At 38.1% G+C, this 18823-nt stretch overlaps 1 protein-coding gene across 1 annotated transcript in view; it reads left to right on the forward strand.

The window, feature by feature from the left end:
* Positions 1 to 623: 623 nt before the first annotated feature.
* Positions 624 to 18823, forward strand: part of LOC106872635 (T-complex protein 1 subunit gamma) — a 43645-nt gene continuing 25445 nt past the window's right edge. Inside the window, exons 1-9 of the mRNA XM_089360962.1 lie at positions 624 to 681; positions 768 to 829; positions 6426 to 6476; positions 8508 to 8570; positions 10545 to 10641; positions 12283 to 12403; positions 12914 to 12994; positions 13103 to 13208; positions 17962 to 18044. Of these exons, the coding sequence (XP_089217088.1) occupies positions 648 to 681; positions 768 to 829; positions 6426 to 6476; positions 8508 to 8570; positions 10545 to 10641; positions 12283 to 12403; positions 12914 to 12994; positions 13103 to 13208; positions 17962 to 18044 (698 nt within the window). The 5' untranslated portion in view covers positions 624 to 647. The remainder of the gene's footprint in view (positions 682 to 767; positions 830 to 6425; positions 6477 to 8507; positions 8571 to 10544; positions 10642 to 12282; positions 12404 to 12913; positions 12995 to 13102; positions 13209 to 17961; positions 18045 to 18823) is intronic.

Consider the following 18823-nt stretch of genomic DNA (forward strand, 5'->3'; position numbering starts at 1 on the left):
AGAGAGAGAGAAAGAGAGAGAGAGAGAGAGAGAGAGAGAGAGAGAGTTATAAAGAAAATAGAGAGAAAGAATACACGAGAAAGCTAACGAGGAAGGGACAGAAAAAAGATAGAAAGATACAAGAGCAGAACTAGAGAACGACAGATAAAAAAGAAAGAGAAAGAAGAGAAAAAGAGCGAGTGAAAGAGTGAGTGAGTAAAACAGATAGAGACAAAATGAGAGATAGAGAGAAAAAATAAGAAAGAGTAAGAGAATAAAAGAGGGAGACAAAAATGAAAGATAGATAGAAACGATGATACTAGAGAACGACAAATGAAAGAGGAAGAGAAAAAAAAGCGAGTAAAAGAGTGAGTGAGTAAAACAGGGAGACAAAATGAAAGGTAGAGAGAAAAGATGAGAAAGAGTAAGAGAATGAGAGAGGAAGACAAACATGAAAGATAGATAGAAACGATGAGAGCGAGAGAGAGAGAGAGTGAGAGAGTAACAAGAAGACAAAATGAAAGAGATAGAGAGAAAAAATGAGAAGGAGTGAGAGAGTAAAAGTAGAAGACAAAATGAAATAGAGAAAACGAGAGAGACACAGAGAGAGTGAGAAGGGAATCAAGAGCCTCGTTCTGAAAGTTAGACGGCCATTAAGTTGTATCATCATGTTTGGTGGATCATCTCCTATCATTGTTCTTAGTAAGTATAACTACATAATGTTTTTAATTATGTCTTAAATCGACAAAGAAAACGTGAGTTAAAGCTTTATTTTAATATAATTTCAGATCAGAATACCAAACGTGAGTCTGGTCACAAGGTACAGTTTGGTAATATCAAGGCCGGTAAGGTAAGTCTTCTTTCTTTCAGAGAAGAAGCACATGGACGAACGTCCAGAATGTTCCTTCAAATATTTCATCTCTCTCTATTTCCGTCTTTTATTCTATTTTTCTCGGATATTATATAATTTCTGAAATGTTCGTCTTAACCTTTGAGTAAGAAAAAAAAAGAAGTATTTGTCTTTTACTTGGTTTTATCGCTGTTTTTTTAGTCATTAATTAACGAATTATCATATGGTTACAAAGTTGGGGATCACTTGTTTTTGTCTCCCCATCGTCTCTCTTCTAATCATTAATTATTACAATATATTATTATATTATTAAACGTAATTGTTACACTTGTTCTTAGTCTATTTTCTTGTTTTTAAATTCACCAACGTACACTTAAGCTTTTTGAATTTTTTTTTCAATGATGTTCTACATAACACACGTGTGTGCAACACATATATATTATAAATATGGTGTGGCTGCCTCTTGTCTAGCTTTATATGATCTGTGTGTTGCAAGCTTTGTGATACAAACTTCTCGATAATGCTGGCGACCCGGTATCGATTCCCGGCCCCAGCCGCCGCCACTTCCACCCCCACCATCATCACCACGATAAATCTACTGTTAACCCCCCCCCCCTGTAGTATCTCTGATATAATCTACATGTCTATGTTGTGAAGCAGTATTAGTCATCGTTGCAACTATTCGTCGTCCTATGTATATTATATACACATCTATAGATTAATGTCCCTTTTATCATGTGAAATCTTTAATTACTGTCATCTTTTATTGTAACCCCGTCTGCTGGTTGCCTTTCCTTATTTGGGAAAGGCATAAACACCACTGCTGCGTCACTGTCTACGCTCTATTCCCCTTCATAATGGGCCATGGGATGTTGAATCCTGCTAAGATTCTTTTTTTTTTCTCTCTCAAAAGATTTAAATATAAGAAGAAATGTAATGTAACTGCATCAAGATGTGTTAAAGAACAAATTATTTTCTTGTTAAAACATGTCTCCCACTCAAATATGTTACGGGTTTAGGATATTTGAGTTGATTTTTAAATTCAGTTACGTTCTTTTAAAGAGTAAATTTAGAGTTTAAAAGGCGATTTTGCATTGGTTTTGGTGGTGTAGCAAGCAATGCAAATATTTTATAACGAGGTTTCCATAGAATTTTCGCTATGGCTAAGGCGGCATCGGCTAATTTAATGCAATGATTCCATGGATTCTGATTGTCTATGATTTGGAATCCTCACGTTAGAATGGGATGAAACTGTCATGAGATGTGTAGTTTGTAGCTGTGAAGAGGAGAGGCCTTATTGAAGATAACGCACCAACAAATACTGAACTTGGAGTTTTGAGAGGCAATTTCATGGTTTTTCAGTTAATCTTTTTGTATCTGTCACATGTGGTCATAGCTGCATTTGTTGGAAGGGTCTTGTATTGCATGTGAGAATTCCTGCAAGCAGATGTATTGAGCATTACCTCATTTTGTAAATAGTTGATGTGGGCGCTTATTTCAGATTTATAATTCATATTTAGTCAAGGTTTTGCAGAAGGAAGACAGAATTTATGAATAACTGCAAAGGTATAGCTTGTGAGATGATGATGAGATCACTGGTTTGCAGTAAGATGCTCCATTCTTTGAATCTACTTGGTCAGAAGAGCTTCTAGTACAAAGAGTTAAATAGCAAACCCCTTGCCCTCCTCATCTCTGTTAATGAGAAGACAAAATAGTTTGAATCCAGACAATTCTTTATTTGCCATAGTTTTCATGTGCTGGTGGCACATAAAAAACACCATCCGAACATGGCTGATGCCAGTGCCCCCTGATTGGCTCCTGTGCTGGTGGCACACAAAAAGCACTAACAGAACGTGGCTGACTGGCTCCTGTGCCAGTGGAACGTAAAAAACATCCACTACACTCTGAGCATCCAGCTGCAGAAACCTTGCCAGATCAGATCAGAACCTGGTGCAGCTTACCAGTTTTCAGTCAAACCATCCAACCCATGCCAGCATGGAAAACAGATGTTAAACGATGATGATGATGGTGTTGGATAAGCTTAAAACCATGACCGTGGTCGAAAAGTTCACTTCCCCATTCACTTTTGGGTTTGATCCCATTGTGTAGCATCTTGGCCTTTAGACTTGGTCTAACCAAAGCCTTGTAAGTAGATCTGATAAATAGAAACTGTTGTGTCGGTGCAGATGTAACTGTCTGGTTCAGAAGTTTGCTTCCCAACCACAATTTCAGTCCCATTGCAGGTTTTGTGTAGCCCTGTTTGCATTAAACTCATGAGTGGATTTGGTAGATAGAAACTGCTTCAGTCGTGTGTGTATGTTGTATTGTCTTGAGATGATGTGTTAGTTGTAAATGAATGTCACTGTCATACAGGCAGTGTTAATCATTTCCAATATTCTGTGCAAACCTTTTTGGCCATGAGGGAAATATTGCCTTGCTTGGCAACAGGAAAGACATCCAGCTCTTCCTCTGTAAACTGCATCCAATCCATCCAGGTATGAAAAAAGATGTTTAAACAATAATGTGTGTGTTTGTGTCTCTTGACATTGCATGATGGTTGTTAGTGACCATCACCTTCAAATGGCTTGTTTCCAACCTTCCATAATAACATTTTTGGCTTAGAGAGAAATAATGCTTTGCTTGGAAATGGGTGAGGGTTGGTGACAGGAGGAGCAACCAGCCATAGAGAATCTGCCTTAACAATTCTGACTCGTGCAAGCATGGAAAAGTGGATGTTAAAGCAGGAATGTTGATGGCAGTTTCTCCATTCTCCCATCCACGAGAAATGGTGTTCTAGCAGGGGAAAGAATTTTGGCTTAAATTTGGCACCTAGCTAAGAAGAACAGGTCCTTTTTAACAGTATTAGTAAATTTTTAGAGTGCACGAAATGTTATTCCTGCTTAGCACAATTCTTTATGTTTTTGGTAATTTAAATAGCAAAAACTGGTGCGTCTGGCATAGGTTAGATGATTTGACGTAAATTGGTAAGCTGCATCCAGGTTCCAGTCTGATTTGGCATAGTTTCTATGACTGGATGCCCTTCCCATTGCCAACCACTCCAGAGTGTAATCTTGGTTTGGGCGAGCTGGCAGAATTGTTAGCACATGGGGCGAAATGCTTAGTGGTATTATGTCTGCCATTATATTCTGAGTTCAAATTCTGTCGAGGTCAACTTTGCCTTTCATCCTTTTAGGGTCGATAAATTAAGTACCAGTTATGCACTGGAGTCGATGTAATTAACTTAATTCCTTTGTCTGTCCTTGTTTAAAGAAATAAATCTTGGTTTGGAGAAAATAGTGCATTTTGTGTTTTCCAACCTAAAAGCAACTGACTATTGATAATTGATTAAGTGAAATAATTCCTGTAGTTTTTTTCTCTATTGGTAGAGAGTAGTAGTTTGCTACAAGACAGAGTTCTTGATATGAAGTCAATCAGTCTGGTTCCTGTAACACCAGGTACATCACAGTCAGTAATAAATGGTCATAATTTCATAGATGACATTCTGTTGGTCCTTTTTCAAAGAGTATTGAATGCTTTAGATGCTCTTTGACTCGCTGTGTTTTTTCTAAGGGTCTGATTTGATCTGAGCATTTATGCATCTTCTTCTGCATATTGTAGTCAGATTCCTAAGGTTCTACAAAGTAACTTGGAATGTGATGATCATTTGCATCAGTTGTAGGTGGTGGTGTTTAAGAAATTGTGGATATGGCAGCAAAGTGAGGCATTTTATATAACACTTCACTGTTCTTTTGAACCAAATCAACAGACTCGGCTTCGTCTATGTGCTGCACTAAGTAAAAAGACACTGATGACAACACTGATAGACATCTACGTCATCATTTAACAGACTTGTTCCATGCTGGCATGGATTAGATGGTTTGATTGGATCTGGAAAGTCTAAGAACTGTATCCTGCTCTGATGTTTAGTTTGGCTGGGTTTCTCGGGATACATGCTCTTCCTAACACCAATCATGCAGCTTGTAAGACTTAGGAACCCTGAGGGGGTTAAAGTATGAGAGTGCAGAGGGCAGGGGTGATCTGCTTGGTGTGAGGAAGAGATGAAATAGGAGTGATGGGGCATCTGTGTGGACCCTCAAGGTACAAGATGAGGATGCATTCTAAATTTCTCATTGAATTCTTTGCCAACTGGCACTTTAGTGATAAGTACTCCTGCCAATCATTCATTTCTTTGCTATTATCAAACTACCGGAAGTGGCACCAGTTTTTCAAGTTGACTGATGCTGCTATGTATAGTGCCCTACTCACAGCTAAGAACTATGAAGAGAATATATCACTAGTTTCCTGTTCTGATGCAAACCCAAGTTCCCATCAAAGCTAATTCTCTTCCTAACCAGTTGCACTCTCTTTCCATTGTCTTCACAACCTTGTCGATCATCGTGATGCCTCTTCAGTAGCTTCTTTCCAGAGCATCTCCTTTATCCTTGTTGCAGTTAATGGTGATACTGCTATTCCTATAACTGTGACACTAATTTAATACTTCTGTTGCATATAATGGAATTTTATTCAGCTGGGCAGCTGTTTGCAATACCAGTGAATGTGTTATTCATTGTTTCTATTAACTGGAGATCTCTGATCTTGTCTAGGCATGTGGTTAGCAGACAATAGAGACTATTGATTCGGCTCAACTAGATTGAAATGCATCTGGCATTCTTGCTAACCACTTCATCTCCCTCTTATATATATATTGCTTTTGAACACAACATGTCCATAAGAGATGTTATCTCTGTATGAATATGGCTGTAAAATGCCTTTCAGTGATTTATTTACAGTATGATACATAGATGGCTTGTATGAAACAATCCTGTTTATATGTAAAAAGAGGGTAGCTGAAGATTTGAGATTGATTTCATTGTAAAAACCAAAGAATTTGTTGATAGTCAAAGGAAGTAAAGAGTATTAAGACCTGGTAATCAACAGTTTAATGAATTTGAAATCAAAGAAATACTGGCTCAATACTTCGTTACTTTAACCTTTCAACATTCAAATTCCTCTGTCAAATGTAATGAGTTTTTTTTGTTCCCATTATTTTGAAGTAATCGTGCACTTTCTTGCAGCTTTGAGATTTTGACGGTGTGATTGTTTTATTTTTGGAATGGCATTGGAGGATAGTTGTGAGAGATCAGATCTGGTTGGTTTCAATACTAAAGGGGGTTAAATCGTTTTCATATTTTGATATCAGGAAATATTTTCTCCATTTCAACTACTACACTTCTGGATAACAGCGGGGTCAGACACCCTCGCCCACTACTATTACTATCTTTAAATCTCACAATGTGAGATATTCAGCAACAGTACTTTGTAGTAAAGATTGTTTGGCAGCATAACATGGCAGGCCTGGTTTAGGACTTCTTTTATTGACTCTGGAGGGATGAGCAACAATCTGAACCCAGAATATAAAGAACTGGAGAGAATCCTGCAAGGCAGTTCTTCAACACTGAGTCTGCCAACCTGCCCACCCCTAACTGCAGTAAATAAAACCCCATTAATTTTTGTCAATAGATTAATGACACTTCTTCATTGTTTTAATGTCATTTGTGTGTTACTGTTCTATCATTTATTTCTTGCATTTTTGCAGTCCATTGCTGACATTATCCAGACATGTCTAGGACCAAGATCCATGTTGAAGGTAACATTTGTTTTTTTATTTATCCCTCTTCTTCTAAAAATACTGAATTTAATTTACTGTTAACTGTCGTTAGCCTTTTTGTTACCATATTCCATTTGAAATATACAGCATTTATTTTGCTTAATTTTTAAAATAAGGAAGGATTTAGTAAAATAGCTTTCTCATTAAACTGGTTTCTAGAACAAATGGGCATAAAATTTTAGTGGAAAATTGTAATTTAGATCACTTTAAAATGAGTTTGTGTCATAAAACTAGGGGTGGTTTCAAGGCGGGTTGAGAACAAAAACTAACGCAAAATTTTAATTTTAATTTAGCTTATTTTATAAAGACAAGTTGTATCAAAAAACCAGGGATGGTTTCAAGTGGATTAACATCAAGAGGGTGAAATATATAAACTTGTTATATTTCTGTTACTACATTTCCTTCTGACCAATTTAATGTTGATTAAAAAAAAATCCAATATCATATATAAAACCAGTTGGTTGGTTTTAGTTTATATATCGGCATAAAAAGATGGTTTTTTGAAGAATTAATACATAAATTTCAAAAGTGAATGTGTCACTTTTTGACTATTGCTACAAACTACAACTCTAATTTCTTCTGTCCCCACCAATTTTAAAATTCAGTTTCTTTCACTCAGAAATTTTAATTAGTTAAAAGAAATTTTTTACTTGCTTACACAAAGTTAATCTTACTTTACTAAACTATCTCAGTATGGAACTGTAGAAAACAAAAACAAAACAAACCATTCAAAGAATAATTCTGAGCTAATATAACATTTTTAGCTGTGACCCTTATTGTCCCTTGATTCTAAGGTGGACATTGAATTTTTGTTATTTGTGTGTTGCTGCATCTTTTGGACTTTTGTTTCTCAAATTGTTTTGCTTCACCTTTTAGCATTTAACCGTTTTGTATTTTTCAAATGCAACGCTTATTTATTTACATTGTTCTTAATTAATCTCATGCATTCGAGTAAAGATTATTTGCCAACATAAACATGGCAGTCCTGGTTTAGGACGAATGTTGCTGTAATTTAGCCCCAGGAGACATCATCTCCAGCTGGCTATACAACACGATCTGTGTCCTTATATTTTCGAACAAAGGAATCTAGCTGTTGTATAGCCATTTGAAGACGATGTCTCCTGGGAATATACGGTTGCTGAATATCTCTCATTGTGAGATTTACAAATAGTCATTTTCTGATCATACATTCAAGGTTTTGATATGGTTGTTATTTTTAGAATGACATTGTAGGTAAGTGTGAGGGGTCTAATCTGGCTAGTTTGAACATACATCAGGAAGGATAGTAGGGTTAGATCTCCATGCTTTATGTTCAAACCAGCCATATCTTGCCTCTTACGATCAACCCTATGACAAACACATCTCAATCTTGTAGCTTTGAGAGAAACCATTTCTATCTAAATATGATTTGTAAATACTGTGAAATTTTCAAAAATATTTTTTCTTCCCTTCCAAGATCTGAATTGATTTTTTTGGAGTTACTGAACTGGCTTCAGGTAGGAAGGTTTCCAATTTTGAAGAAATAATGCTCGATTACTTGCAAAATGTGTGAGGAAAAAAATATGAAATAAGAGTGACTTGTCTTTGGGTGATTCAGATGGAGATGTTTCTGAATTTTTGTCTAATATGGAAGAGTATTCTGAAAGGAAAAGTGATCCTCAGGATGCCATTCAAAATATGGTGACACAATACAACACCAATACGCATTTCTGATTTTATTGAAAATGCACAATTCTAAATCATTAGTATTTAAACACCTGCTAGCAAAATTTCAAGTCTATAATCCAAAAATTAAATTACAAACAAACACTGTTGATAATCCTCTTCAGTATGATTATTAATTCAAAAGTGAAAAAATACATTTAACAGTAAATCTAAATGTTAAAAGCTGAATTGTTTTTTTAAAAATAAAGTACATTTTCTGTGTTTTTACATGAATTTCAGTTGATGATAAAGCTAATATGAAATGGTGACCAATTATAATGTCAATGTTTTCCTTTATTGTTTCAGATGTTGATGGATCCAATGGGAGGAATTGTCATGACAAATGATGGCAATGCTATTCTCAGAGAGGTTAGCTCATGTTCAGTTGATTTCTTCTTTTGTTATTGTTGTTTTCATTTCTGGATTTTTGCATTTTGATTCCATCTATGTACATGTTTCAAAAGACATTTAAAATTGTTTGTGCTTGGTGGGTCTTAAAATATGTAATCTTACACATCCTCAATCCTATTACAATCTCGTGCAACAGTATTGTTTAGTCTCGCTTAAATGTTTCATTACTAAGTAATTTATAGTGTTCTGTCACTTTCCAACCAGTATTTATCCTCTGTTTACGTTAATGAATATATCATTGTAGTTAACATCTCTATACTTTATGTATAGGCCTCTAGACAAAGAACAAAATGTCCCTAGAAAAATGCACACAAACTATATACATAAAAAAAAGACCGTTCAACAAAATAGCCCTTGGCCCCAATAACATTCTTGATGTAGCCATTAAGTGGCCTCAACTCACCACATTTACGACTAACACCACATTTACGACTAACACCACATTTACGACTAACATTGTCAATGTGGGGTCACTAGTTACCTCATGACATCCAGGCACAGTAGTGCAGGTGGTGACAGAAATTTTTGAAGTATGGTAGGGACATCATATGCTCACAAGGTTTTTTTGGTTCTTGCTGGATCTAAACTTTCTTCTCCTTGTGTAGTATTTGATGTCCTTAGGTCTGACTTGTGGCATTTGGCTGGTGTCGTTGTCATCCTATTAGTGTTGTTCTTGGTTATGTCCTGGGCCTTCTGGATGAACTTGGCTGGGAATGTTTGTTTCTCTTAGTCACAGGTGACACATTACTCACAACAGCTATTTCTCAATTCTGAACATGAAGAACCCAACCAACTTTGAGAATCTGGCAGTTACGAGAGTGGTGTGTCCTTTGTATTTACCTGTCTCACATTAAAGCATACTACATTGGGCACATGCTGCTCAACTTTACATAAGATGGTCTTTCATTTATACTCTGAAGTTTGTTGACAAATACTCAGTGCCCTCCATACAGCTTGTTATATCATCATCATCATCATCATCATCATCAATGTTTTCCATGCTGGTATGAGTTGGATGGGTTGATGGATACTGCACCAGGTTCCATAGTTTGTTTTGGTTTGGTTTCTATGGCTGGATACCCTGACTAACGCCAACCCTTTAAAAGAGTGTACTGGGTACTAATTACATGGCACCAGCATCAGTGCCTGTTACAACGTTACTAATTAAGATAATTATTTTCTAAGCTTAAATCTTTAACATGTCTTATTTCTGACTCCTCATTAGATATTAAAAATGTCCCAGTGTTAAATACTTGTTATCTTTTGAGCGTTTTAATATATAATCTTGGTTATGGAAATGATAATTTGAGGAGTTTGCTTCTTAACCACATGGTTTTCAGTTCAGTCTCACTGTGGGATACCTTGAGCACTTGTTGGTTTACTTTTCATGTATAGTTGGAAATGTATCCAGTCTTTGTAACCCATCATGCATTCATCAGTTGACAGTCTTTTTCCAGGTTTGTAATCAGCTTTCAATATCCAAAACTCAGTGTTGAGAAGTAGTTTCATTATAAATATGGGATCATAATGTTATTCCCACACATTCTGTTGTAATGTTAGTCTCTCAATTATAGACACAACTTGAAAAAGCACATTCTAATCATTATATTGGAAACATTGTGCATCAAATTGGCATGTGATGTCAAGACAAGGACACACGATGAGCTTCTTTTCAGTTTCTGTCTACCAATTTATTCAGATCTTTGGTCAGCCTGGGGCTAGAGTAGAAGATTCTTGCCCAAGGGGCTGCACAGTGGTTGGCATATCAAATTTCTCAACTACACAGCCATATCTATGCTTTTCAGAATCAAAGTTTCAGCATTGATTCCCTGTCCTGGTAAATATTCAAACTATCTCACTACCCCACCTATTGTTTTAGGAGAGATTCCATATTGCCATCTGGTGTAAATAATTATTTCTTCTTCTCTTCAGATCACTGTCCAACATCCAGCTGCTAAATCCATTATTGAAGTAGCCCGTACTCAGGATGAAGAAGTTGGTGATGGCACCACATCTGTTATCGTTCTCAGTAAGTCTTTATTTAATTTCTTTTTGTTTACAGTTTTATTTCAGCCAGATTACCATTTTCAGTAATCTATTCCCCAGAAGTGGCGTTTCACGAGTCTCCTACAAAGCCTTTAATGTTTGGAGCTATTTGTTGGTCACGAAGTGTAGTTGTGATTGATTTTTGAAAGAAAATGAGCAAGAAAGAATAATCCTACCTAATGTCAAAATTAAGAACTTGATATTTGATGATTGTCTTGTATTCTCACAATTGATACCATGATTCTCCTATCTTCATACCAAATTTACCAAATCCACAACCCTTTAGCATTCACATTGTGTCAAATGTAATGTTTGTTTATTTACACGGTTTTCAACTAATCATAAACTTTGCTTGTGAAGACCTATTGAGGCAACTGAAATCAAAAAGTCAAAATCGCTGATGTGGCCGATGGCAGTACCGCCTGATTTGGCACTCATGCCAGTGGAACGTTAAAAGCATATCCAAGCGTGATCGTTGCCAGGGCCGCAGATTGGCTCCTGTGCTGGTGGCACGTAAAAAGCACCATTTGAGCATGATTGTTGCCAGTGCTGTTGGACTGGCTCCTCTACAGGTAGCACCTATAAAGCACCTTTTGAGTGTGGTCATTGCCAGAACCGCCTGACTGGCCCTCGTGCCGGTAACACATAAAAGCACCCACTATACTCATGGAGTGGTTGGTGTTAGGAAGGGCATCCAACAGTAGAAACTTTGCCAGATCAGGTTGGAGCTTGGTGCATCCTTCTAGCTTGCCAGCCCTCAGTCAGACCATCCAACCCATGCCAGCATGGAAAGCGGATGTTAAACAAAGATGATAATGATGATTTATCATGTTGCAACTTTGAGATTTTGATGTGGTGATTGTATATATTTTCAAAATGACATTGTAGGGTGTGTGGAAGAGGCAGGACATGGCCAGTTTGAACATAAAATATGTAGAATATTTAGGTCAGATATGACTGGATTAAATACTAAAGGATTGTCTCGGTGACAGCTTTAAAAGTTCTCTGTTATTTGTTTGTAGTTATAGATGAATATGCTGAGCTTCTCTTGGTGTTTGCATGTTAAGATGAGCCTGCTTTGACAGTAATTTGCAGTTTTCATCATATGTTCTTCTTTGGTACTCTGACTGCAATTGATTTTGATCAAGAATCCCTGTACTTCTCTGAAGAACAATATTTCTCAAACTGGCACCAGGCCTCACCAACTCTTGTCCAGCTCATGCCAAAATGGAAAACGGATGTTAAATGATGATGATGATGAGAGCAATTTCATAGCATCCTGCTGGAGATAGTCGAGAGCAAAATATCGAAATGGAGGGGTATGTAGAAGAAAAACATTTTTAGTTCAAGAAAGCTGCCAGAAAACTTGCACCAAAGACACTGATGGTGCAATTGACACGAGAAATATAACTCCATCGGTGACTGTGTCTTGTCACAACACTGAAATTCTTTGGTAATTTTGATTTTGAATATGAATTGGTATATCTAGACATTCTTTAGTGTTTTGATATGATACGAGCATAAGGGTCAAGTTTATATGGGAAGGTGCCATACAGGGTGTGTGAAAATGATTGCTGTCACTAAAATCACATTTTGATTACATATATTTTTTTTTTTTTTTTAGCTGGAGAAGTGTTGAATGTGGCCAGTCCCTTCCTTGGTGAACAAATGCATCCAACTGTCATCATCAGTGCTTTCAGGCGTGCTCTTGATGATATTTTGGAAATAATGAAGGCTAAGATAGGGTGAGCTTGAACAAAAGAATTCTTTCTTTTTATTAGAACATTCATTAAAAAAAAAGTACAAAGTTGTGAAATTGGATGGTTTTGAGCATTTTGTTCTGAGTTGAAATGTTGCTATCCTTTTGGGGGTCGATAAAATAAGAACTAATTAATCACTGGAGTATGTGTAATCAACTAGCTCCCTTCATCAAAATTTCTGGTCTTCTGCCCATAATAGATAGATATGAAACATCTTGAAGATGGTTGGAACTAAAGTTTTAGCATCTATCTTACTTCTGTTGAAATAAAGTGCTTTTGTTTTATATTAATTTTGAAAATGATGAATTTAGTAAAATGCTGGAGTTTGGAACATGACATGAAATTTTGGTGGAAGGTTTTAATTTCTAGATCACTTCAAGGTAAGGAAGTTTGTGTCATAGAACGAGGGGGTAGTCACAAGTGGGTTGGTATCAAAAGCTTTTTAAACTACCTAAAACATATGGAATTGACTTTAAATGTTTTGTTTTCAACCAGTGTTCCAGTTGATGTGAATAATGATGCGGAACTGTTGAAAATCATTAAAAGTTGTATTGGGACCAAGTTTATGAAACAATGGTAAGTGCAATGTTTCATTGTCTGTTATTCTGCCAGAACTGTTTTGTACTTTTCCAAAGACTTCTGCTAATAATGTTTTATTTTCCTTTTTTAAAAACCTCTTCAAAGGTCTGAGTTGGCTTGTAAAATGGCATTGACTGCTACTAAAATAGTCCTGGTTGAAGAAAAAGGAAAGAAAGAGATTGATATAAAGAATTTTGCTAAAGTTGAAAAAGTAAGTTGTACATTTCATTTCCTTCTAAAATCTAAGTTGTCATTATCATTGTTTAACATCCACTTTTGCATTATGTTTACATGGGTTGAACAAAATTCTTCATCAGGGCATGTTTTCTACAGCTGGGTGCCCATCCTGTTGCCAACCCTCATCTGTTTCCAACAAAGGCAATATTGTCCCAAGGAAGATAAGAAACAAACAACATCACTTGTATGACAACAGTCATCACATGATGTTATCAGGACAATTGTATATGCATATGTACACACCCAGTGTGAATCGGTAGTTAGAGCTGCCAGTTCACAATCATGAGATAATGAGTTCAATTCCTGTACTGTGCTGTGTGTTATGTTCTTGAGCAAGACACTTAATTTAATGTTGCTCCAGTTCACTCGGTTGTGATGTCACTGGTGCTGATCTGTATCGGCCCCTTTGCCTTTCCCTTGGATAACGTTGGTCGCATGGAGAGAAGAGGCTGCTATGCATGAGCATTGCTGCTCTTCCACAAACAACCTTGCTTGGACTTGTGCCTTGGAGGAGATCTTTCTAAGTGCAGTCCCACAGTCATTCATAACGGAAGTGGGTTTTTACCCTTCTATATATATTTGATCCCCATGCCAGTGGCATATAAAAAGCTCCATCCGAATGTGGCCAATGCCAGCGCTGCCTTGTCTGGCTTCTGTGCCTGTGGCATGTAAAAAGCACAATCTGATTGTGGTTGATGCCAGCCCTCTCTGGCCCCTGTGCCGGTGGCATGTAAAAAAGCACCCACTACACACTCGGAGTGGTTGACGTTAGGAAGGGCATCTAGCTGTAGAAACACTGCCAGATCAGACTGGAGCCTGGTGCAGCCTCCTGGCTTCCCAGACCCCTGTCAAGCTGTCCAACCCATGCCAGCATGGAAAACGAACGTTAAATGATGATGATGATGTATATATACTTATTTGGCAGGCTTTTAGTTTCCACCAGCCTGAGGCCATAATAGAAGATACTTGCCCAAAGTAGTTGGACTGAACCTAAGACCACGTGGCTGGCCCCTCACTTCTAACATCTTAATATTCTGACATCAAAACACAATGAGCTGGCTGAATCATTAGCACATTGAGCAAGATGCTTAGCAGCATTCCGTCTCTTTACATTCTGAGTTCAAAATACAATGAAGGCAGCTTTGCCTTATATCCTTTCAAGGTCGATAAAATAAGTACCGATTGAGCATTTGTGGTCAACATAACCGACTTGGGCCCCCCTTCATCAAGGCTTTGTGTCAAAATTTGAAACCAGCGTTCTGACATTAAAATCTTTATTACTAATAAAGGCATTAACTGTGCTTAAAACAGGGCTTGTTGGTGAATTAATAAAGGTTATTGTTGAGAAGATTGCATAACTGAATCCAAACACCAAGTCTTCAGACACCAGACATATGCAGGCAGAGCTGTGTTGTCATCATCATTATTTAACATCCATTGTCCATGCTAGCAGGAGTTGGACGGTTTGACTGGGCTGGGATGAAGGAAAGCTGCACCAGGCTCCAGTCTGATTTGGCATGGTTTTCTACAGCTGTTTGCCTGTCCTAACGCCAACCAATCCGAGAATGTAGTGGGTGCTTTTATGCGTCATTTGCATGACACTGGGGTGCGTTTACGTGACACCGGCATGGGTGCCAATTTTGCTATGCTTGATGGGTCTTCTTCTCAAGCACAACATAATGCCAAACATCTTGGTCATTGCCTCCATGAGGCCCGACACTCAAAAAGAACTCAGCCACTTTGCCTCAAAATTCACTTTGGTATTGTGATTAGGGGGTTGGTCCCACTGTGTAGTAAAGTGTGTGTGTGTGTGTGCTTGACTGAATTTCTATTCCCCCTTCATCACATTTATTATAAAGAAAATCCTCATCATTTAGACAAATAGTGTTTGATTGCAGTCTTCTGCCAAAGCATGTCCAGGTAGTTTGTTGTTCCATAGACTGGGGATTTATTACCTTACATGGAAACAGGTGAGGTTTTTTCCTCCTCTCTCTCCTTGCCTCAGTCATTAGACTGAGACCATGTTGGGGCACTGCCTTCAACTTCCAGTTGAATGAATTGACCCCAGTACTTTTTTTTTATACCTGGTACTTTGTTTTGCTGAACTGTAAAGTTACAGGGAATGTAAACACACCAACACCGGTTGTCAATTGGTGGTGGTGGGGAACAAACTGACAGACACAAAGACACACATTTTAAATAAATATATATCATCATTTAGTATCTGCTTTCCATACTAGCATGGGTTAGACTGTGGACCCCTAGTGGTTTGCAAAGGTAGTACTGGGGGTCTATGAACTAAATTCAAAATTTCATGGCAGTGAAACATGGGCTGTAACTGCTGAGGACATACGTAAGCTCGCAAGGAATGAAGCCAGTATGCTCCGTTGGATGTGTAATGTCAATGTGAATACCCGTCAGAGTGTAAGTATCTTGAGAGAAAAGCTGAACATTAGAAGCATCAGTTGTGGCGTGCAAGAGAGACGATTGCGCTGGTATGGACATGTGGTGAGAATGGAGGAGGATAGCTGCGTGAAAAAGTGCCACACCCTAACAGTTGAGGGAACCCGTGGAAGAGGTAGGCCCAGGAAGACCTGGGCTGAGGTGGTGAGGCAAGACCTTCGTACATTGGGCCTCACCGAGGCGATGACTACGGACCGAGACCTTTGGAAATGGGCTGTGCGTGAGAAGACCCGGCAAGCCAAGTAAGATCGTTGCCAGTGCCCCTGGACTGGTTCTTGTGCGGGTGGCACATGAGATGCACCATTTTGAGCGTGGCCGTTGCCAGTACCGCCTGACTGGCTCCTGTAGGATTTTCGAGCGAGATCGTTGCCAGTGCCCCTGGACTGGCTTGTGCGGGTGGCACATAAAAGACACCATTTCGAGCGTGGCCGTTTTCGTGCGGGTGACACGTAAAAGCACCCACTACACTCTCTGAGTGGTTGGCGTTAGGAAGGGCATCCAGCTGTAGAAACTCTGCCAAATCAGACTGGAGCCTGGTGTTGCCATCCGGTTTCACCAGTCCTCAGTCAAATCGTCCAACCCATGCTAGCATGGAAAGCGGACGTTAAACGATGATGATGATGATGATGATGTAGGTGCAGGACTGGCTGTCGTAAGAAGTTTGTTTGCCAACCACATGGTTCCAGGTTTAGTCCCACTGCGTGGCACCTTGGACAAGTGTCTTCTTCTATAGCCTCAGGCTGACCAAAGCCTTGTGAGTGGATTTGGTAGACATACTGAAGGAAGCCCGTTGTATATATATATATATATGTGTGTGTTTGTGTCTGTGTTTGTCCACCCCCCACCATCACTAGACAACCGATGTGTTTACATCCCCGTAACTTGGCAGTTCAGCAAAAAGAGACCAATAGAATAAGTACTAGGCTTACAAAGAATAAGTCCTGGGGTTGATTTGCTTGGCTAAAAAAGCAGTGCTCTAGCATGGCCACAATCAAATGACTGAAACAAGTAAAAGAAAAAATGAATATATATATATGTATATATATATATAGGGTGAGCATATTAAAAGGGGTTCATGGGAGAATTTTAAATAAAAGGGTTGGGAAGCATTGGGTTAGACAGTTTGAGTGGAACTGATAAGCCAGAGAACTGTACCAGGTTGCAATCTCATTTGGCATGGTTTCTACGGCTGGAGGCCCTTCCTAAAGCCAGTCACTCCATGAGTGTAGTGGGTGCTTTTTACGTGCCACCAGGCTCCAGTCAGTTTCTGTCTAACCAATTTTACTCACAAGGCTTTGGTCAACTCCAAGTTATAGCTGGAAACACTTGCCAATGGTGCCATGCAGTGGGACTTAATTGGAACCATGTGGTTCAGAAGCAGGTTTCTTACCACACAGCCATGTCTGTGCATATAGGAGAGAGTTTATATGAAGAAGGGCATCCAACCATAAAAAATTTTTTAAAAATCAGCTTCAGTGAAGTTGCATCTGACCCATGCAAGCAACAAAAAGTAGATGTTAAAGTGGACAACAGTGATTGAGTATTATTACTTGTAACCAATAGAGTTGGTATGAAACCTGTGAAAAAAATCTTCATTAACATTTCATGTACATGTTCATTTAAAAGAGAAGTAAAGGAAAATTCTGGTCTCCTCTCATAGTTTTTGTTAACGTAAAAAAAAAAATGGATTTGTTATGATGGCATTGGTTGGACAGAATTTGTCAAAGTAGATTTTCTATGGTTGGAAACTTTCTTTTGTCATTCTGTCCTTGACTTTTACCTGTTTCCAAATAAGGTAATTTTCCCCTCATGGCTAGACGTGCTTATACAGAAGTTTAGTGACTATGGACACTGCTTCTTTGACAGTGACACTCGTTTATGACTATCACACACTCACACATATACGCATATATACATACATGGCAAGCTTTCAATATCTATCCACTAAATACACTCACCAGACTATAGTAAAAGACACTTGCCCAAAGTATTATATCCTGGCACCGAACCTGAAACCATACGGTTGACTGCACAACTACACCCTTGTGTGTGTGTATGTGTATATATATATATGTATATATATATATACGCACACACATATGCCAACTATTACTGTTGTAATGGCATTTTCACACCATTTATAAAGGTTAGTCTAAAATTATACAGAATATCGTATTTCCTGATATTGGTTTTGATATTTTCTCTGCAGCATTTTTTCATTTTTTCTCACTGAATAATTTATATTTCTTGAATATTTTCAATAGATTCCTGGTGGTTGCATTGAAGATTCTTGTGTATTGCAAGGAATTCTATTGAACAAAGATGTCACACATCCTAAAATGAAGAGGTAATTTAATCTTCTGACTGACATTGATATTTTGAAATCAAATAAAACTTATACAGTAGTACCTCGGTTTTTGAACAACTCTGATTGCGAATAAATTATGCTTTATGTATATATATATAAAGACCAAAATCGCTGATGTGGCCGATGACAGTACCGCCTGATTGGCACTTGTGCCAGTGGAACGTTAAAAGCACGTCTGAGCATGATCGTTGCCAGGGCTACAGACTGGCTCCCGTGCAGGTAGCACATAAAAAATACCTTTTGAGCGTGGTCGTTGCCAGAACTATCTGACTGGCCCTTGTGCTGGTGGCATGTAAAAGCACTCACTACACTCTTGGAGTGGTTGGCGTTAGGAAGGACATCCATCTGTAGAAACTTTGCCAGATCAGATTGAGCCTGCTGCAGCCTCTGGCTCTCCAGTCCTCAGTCAAACTGTCCAACCCATGCCAACATAGAAAGTGGATGTCAAACAACAACGATGATGATATAAAGCATGATTTATGATCAGAGGCGGTCGTAAACCAAAGTACTACTGTATTAAATGAATATGAGAAAGACAGGAAATAATGTACGATTTATTCGTGATCAGAGTTGTTCGGAAACTGAGGTTCCTCTATTTTTACTGTAGATTGAGGGGCAAAAAAAACTTTTTACATCCATCAAATATTTAGCTGAATTAATTTAATTCATTAACAATTTGATAATCCCAACTTCTAATAGTCTTTTATGCTAAATGTCATTCAATCATAGCTTTTGCATTATGAACTGTCTTTAAAAAA

The sequence above is a fragment of the Octopus bimaculoides genome, chromosome 12, assembly GCF_046866305.1.
Source record: "Octopus bimaculoides isolate indiv1 chromosome 12, ASM4686630v1, whole genome shotgun sequence".
NCBI lineage: Eukaryota > Metazoa > Mollusca > Cephalopoda > Octopoda > Octopodidae > Octopus > Octopus bimaculoides.